The sequence below is a fragment of the Triturus cristatus genome, chromosome 4_1, assembly GCF_964204655.1.
Source record: "Triturus cristatus chromosome 4_1, aTriCri1.1, whole genome shotgun sequence".
NCBI lineage: Eukaryota > Metazoa > Chordata > Amphibia > Caudata > Salamandridae > Triturus > Triturus cristatus.
In genome coordinates, this window is record NC_140585.1 from 182569063 (window position 1) to 182573752 (window position 4690).

The following is a 4690-nucleotide window of genomic DNA, read 5'->3' on the forward strand; positions in this document are numbered from 1 at the left end:
GGATGACGTCACCAGGATAGTTGTGTGAGGTGGGGTGAGTCATACGAGCTCCCATCTTATTGCAAAATTTTAATTAATTTAAGAAAAACTGGAAGCCTACACAAATAAAAAGGCAAACAAACTGTAAACATGAGGGTTAAGAGAAAGAGGGCCAAGAAAAGCAACTTTGTTGTATGCTTTTTGATCGTACTTCAGAGCTCACTACCTGCGGTTTCCCCAATAAATGGCCAAAACTTCGTACACACTCCTAAACCAACTGCTAAAAAACGTGCTGTTGCCTTCTTTAACCCAACACTTTCGTGATGGAGACTTTTCTTTCAAACACCACGTTATTAAAATCATACAGACCTTTGCACGTTCCGACATGCTCAACGTGCTGAAATTCTCAGCAGTGGTTGCAGGACATCCAAGCTCTTCGGCTGTTGTATTCTAGACATGCCCCTTGACATGCATTTTCATGGTGTTGTCCCACACTCTCGCAGCTATAGACAAACATTTAGAACCACTGAGGCTTTTTTTATAGATTTATATGGAGGGCTTCACTTCTCTCTCCCGAGTGAGAATGCAAATGACTGGCAGGCCTGCATTGTAAATGCCTGAGGTAACCATTAATTTTCAAATGCAGTAGGATTATTGATTTTTTTCTCGGTGGCCACAAATTAGAACAAGCAAAAGCGCGCGCGCGCCTCGCGTGGCAGCAGGGGGGAGGGGAGAGAGGAGGGGGCCTGCGCGATTCCCTTGCGGGAGCGAGCGGCAAGGTGCGACAATTGATACCATATGGCGCTGCCGCTCGCTCCCGCAAGGGAAACGCTACACGTGTACGCGTTGCCATTGAAGGCAATGGAATGCGTGCATGTTTTTGGGTCGAAAAAGGGAACCAGTGGCTAAAGGTCTCCTCCTATGCAGCGCAGGCGCGCTGCGTAGGCGAGACCTAAAAAAGCAGGTGGAAGAGATTCTGTACCTAGGCATGATGACAGCAAGGAAGGCAGTAAAGATCAACAGGGGGACAAGAAACAGAAGCAGGCCGCAAACGGAACTTCGTGATGGGAGCAGGGGCTGCTCATCAGATATGACACATTCATGTCCTTTACCCCTGTGCACAAATGGGCTGCAATGCACTAATGCAGGCACCCTTGCACCATGGTGCAAGGGTGCCTTCATTGAGGGGATAATAGTTTTTGTGCAGAAGGTAAACCTTCCTGCACAAAAGCAATCACAAAAGGCTTTTTGCTCTTTCTGCAGCACACATAGAAAAAGGAAAAACGACGAGAAATAAAGACATGTCTCCACGCTGTGCCTCCCTTACGCCTCTCATGGGGAGGCCTAAGATTTTGGCGCTGCCCAAAATATACAATTTCTCATTAATCTGAGGCAGTGTCAAAAAGCCATGGATGTTGCTGGGAATGCCTGCAGCAACACCCATTCCAAGCCCCTTTAACGCAAAAAACTGCATTAAAGGGAACAATATTTATCAGGCACCCTTAAGCCAAAAAAAGCAATCTCAACCTCGGAAGATAAGGTTGCCAGGTGTGCACGGATGCCATTGGCCTGGAACATTGCACGTCTCAACTTGAACTTTACGTGGAGGAAATACTCAGGCCTTCAAGACCTAAATACATCAGGGGCTGTATTATACATGCAGCGTATTTTCCGTCATTGCGCTGTGTGAACCTTTTAAAAGGTGTGTCCACGCAATGAAGGAAAATTTGCTGCATTATGGTGAATATGTTTCCACCAGGGCAGCTGCTAACTCACTCTGCCTTGGGGCAGCACATTCCTGTCAGAAACAGAGTAGCTGCTTTGAAGCCACTCCTTGTTTCACAGTGCAAGCCCGAAGGTAAGCAGAAACTGGGCCTAGTCCACTTTGTGTATCTGAACCGCACTCGATTGTGGTTAGACATAAATTTTAACTTTGGCCTCTTCTTGTGTGACTGGATGTGTGCAGTTGACACTTTGATCTTTTTGGCACTATTTTTCACTTTAAACATTAAACATTCATAACTCTGGTTCTACTTATGATTGTATTTTTGTTGTTTTGTTGTCAAATCATTTATTAAAATGTACTTTACTTTTCTACGTTAGTATGGGATTATCTTGTGGTGTTTCACTTTATTACTGTTTGTGTGTTGCATAAATGCTTTACACATTGCCTCAAAGTTAAGGCTGACTGCTGTTTGTTCCAAACTACCAGAGGGTTAGGCACAGGTTAATTTAGTGATAGTTTGAGTATCACCCTGACGGCGATTTTGGCTGTTGATTGAGAAGGGCTCACCTCCCTGAACCAACAACCCAAATTCTCACAGTTATGTTATGTTATGTTATGTTATGTTATGTATTAGCGCTGAACAGATGTGAGTCTAGGCACACCTAAGGCTAGTGACACTACTCGAAAACCCAGTTCTTCACCTTCTTGTGGTGATGAGGAGGCTCTGAGGATGAATGTCTAGTGGCAGGTCAATCCATGCTGTTACTAGTAATTTTCATTGTGGGTGAATGGCTTAATCGTTTTCTTTATTTACTGTAGAGTTAGCACTCTATTGCATGATACCTCAAAGGATAAACAGAATGTGGTATTGACATAAAATGTAACATAGGGATCAGTTATAAATTCATGGATAAATGTATATCTAATATGTTAATAATTTACTCCATAGTTGTCAAGTCAGTCATTATCTATTTGCGATTTTTCTAACTGCCCATTTAACCTCCGTGTTTCTCAAACTATAAATGAGTGGATTCAACATAGGTATTATTACTAGATAGAAAACTGATGCAACTCTGTCCTTGGCCATTGAGTGGCCTGAAGTAGGTTGAGCGTACATAAAAATAAGTGTGCCAAAAAATACAATCACACTGACAAAGTGGGAGGAGCAAGTGCTAAATGCCCTCCATCTCCCTCCCATGGAATTTATCTTGAGAATGGCAGCCACTATACAAGCATAAGAAATAAGTACGATAATGAGGCTTATTAGTATGAGACCACCAGCTATTGAAACCAGAAGAACCTCATTAAGGGAGGTATCAGCACAGGCAATCTTCAAGATTGCAGGAACATCACAGAGGAAATGCATAATCTTATTTGATTCACAAAAAGGTAATTTGAAAGTGAAGAAGGATTGAGCGAAGGCATTGAGGATGGCAACTGAATATATGAAAACAAGAAGACAAATGCATGCCCTGTTGTTCATGATGACTGAATACAGCAAAGGATTGCAGATAGCTATGTAACGATCATAGGCCATTACTGCCAAGAGAAACACCTCTGTGCTACCAAAGGTGTATACTGAAAACAATTGAATTACACATGCATGAAAGGAAATTGTCTTGTTCTCGGCTAAAAAGTTAACAAGCATGTTGGGTGTAGTGACTGAGGAGTAGCAGATATCCACAAAAGACAAGTTCCAGAGCCAGAAATACATGGGTGTGTGAAGGCGAGGAGTCATCCTGATTAACACCATGATCCCAATATTGCCCAGAAGGGTTACACCATATACCAGAAGGAAGAACACGAAGAGCGGAACATGGAGTGATGAGCCATCTGTGAGTCCTAAGAGTATGAATGCTGTCAACTGTGTCTTGTTGCGTGCTTGCATTGGTCCAGAATATGGAACCTTCCAGGAAGAATGAGAGATAGAAAAGAGACATGAGATTGTAGCTCAGCTAGATAATTGATCAATTCTCAATTAAAAAAATAGAGACAACGGATCATCTACAAATGAGTTAATCACTAATCTAATTTAACTATTGATTACGTCATTATTAAAACCCATACAAATGATCAAATCTTTATTATGGCTATAGTCACACATATTTTTTTCTATTCCCATGCAATCTCACAAGTGCTTGCCTCAGTTAACATGTACAGTTCAGGGGTGAGCTACAACTAAAATACACCCATCCATAACGCCATTTCATTCAAGCTTTTACCTGTTCACTTTTTCACTAAGGCCCTGATTATGATGTTGGTCAGATACACAACCGACCAAAATCGTGTTGGAATGGAAACTGCCCGACTAGTAGTCAGCGTTTCCATCCCAAAAATTAGGATGCGACCACCCATGAGGCGGTCCAAAACATCAATTTTTCTATAGCAGCTTTTGTTGCGGATGGAAAAGAGCCACAGCACAAGCGGCATTGGAAAAATGGATGTTTGCAAGCATCCATGCACCGTGTGTCAGGCATAATGTGGTGCTTGGCACATGGGGTATGGATATTTGGGGGAGGCACAACAGGTGTCCCCCAGGCCTCATAGCGGAGGCCACGGAGGGATGGGGGCCCAAAATCTGTTTCCATCCGACTTTCAGTGGCAGTCGGACCACCATTGAAAGGTTGTATGAAAGGGACATCGAAATCCTTATGGTGGTGTCTGAGCAGGCATCACACTATTGTAGAGTATTACATTCTGACTGACAGTCAGACGGGGTCCTTGAGCCTGTTGGAAGCATTGGTCAGTCCCTCCACCTGCTGCCTCCAACTGCTGCACATAATAATGTGGCGGGCACCAGATGTCGGACGGACCGCAACCGTCAGCCTGTCCGTTGGGATCCAACTGATATCATTATGAGGCCCTAAGTGAGTCTATCATGTTGTTCATTTGATTTGTACTTTGCTCAACAGTTTGTTACTTTATTTCACTTGTTGATTTTCTTTTTAAGACCCTTCCACTGGTTTTACTTTGCATGCAATCTGG

General features: G+C 43.2%; 1 protein-coding gene across 1 annotated transcript; it reads right to left on the reverse strand.

The window, feature by feature from the left end:
• Positions 1 to 1630: 1630 nt before the first annotated feature.
• Positions 1631 to 3593, reverse strand: LOC146853885 (olfactory receptor 5AP2-like). The gene is made up of 2 exons (XM_085650957.1): positions 2685 to 3593; positions 1631 to 1681 (listed from the first exon to the last, which is right to left on the reverse strand). The coding sequence occupies exons 1-2, from the start codon at positions 3591 to 3593 to the stop codon at positions 1631 to 1633; spliced, it is 960 nt and encodes a 319-aa protein (XP_085507083.1).
• Positions 3594 to 4690: the final 1097 nt, after the last annotated feature.

Excerpts from the sequence above, each read along its gene's own strand:
- LOC146853885 (XM_085650957.1), bottom strand. The coding sequence starts at position 3,593 with ATGCAAGCACGCAACAAGACACAGTTGACAGCATTCATACTCTTAGGA. Across the intron at positions 1,682-2,684 it reads TTAAATGGGCAGTTAGAAAA|CTTTTAAAAGGTTCACACAG; the intron begins ATCGCAAATAGA and ends GCGTGGACACAC.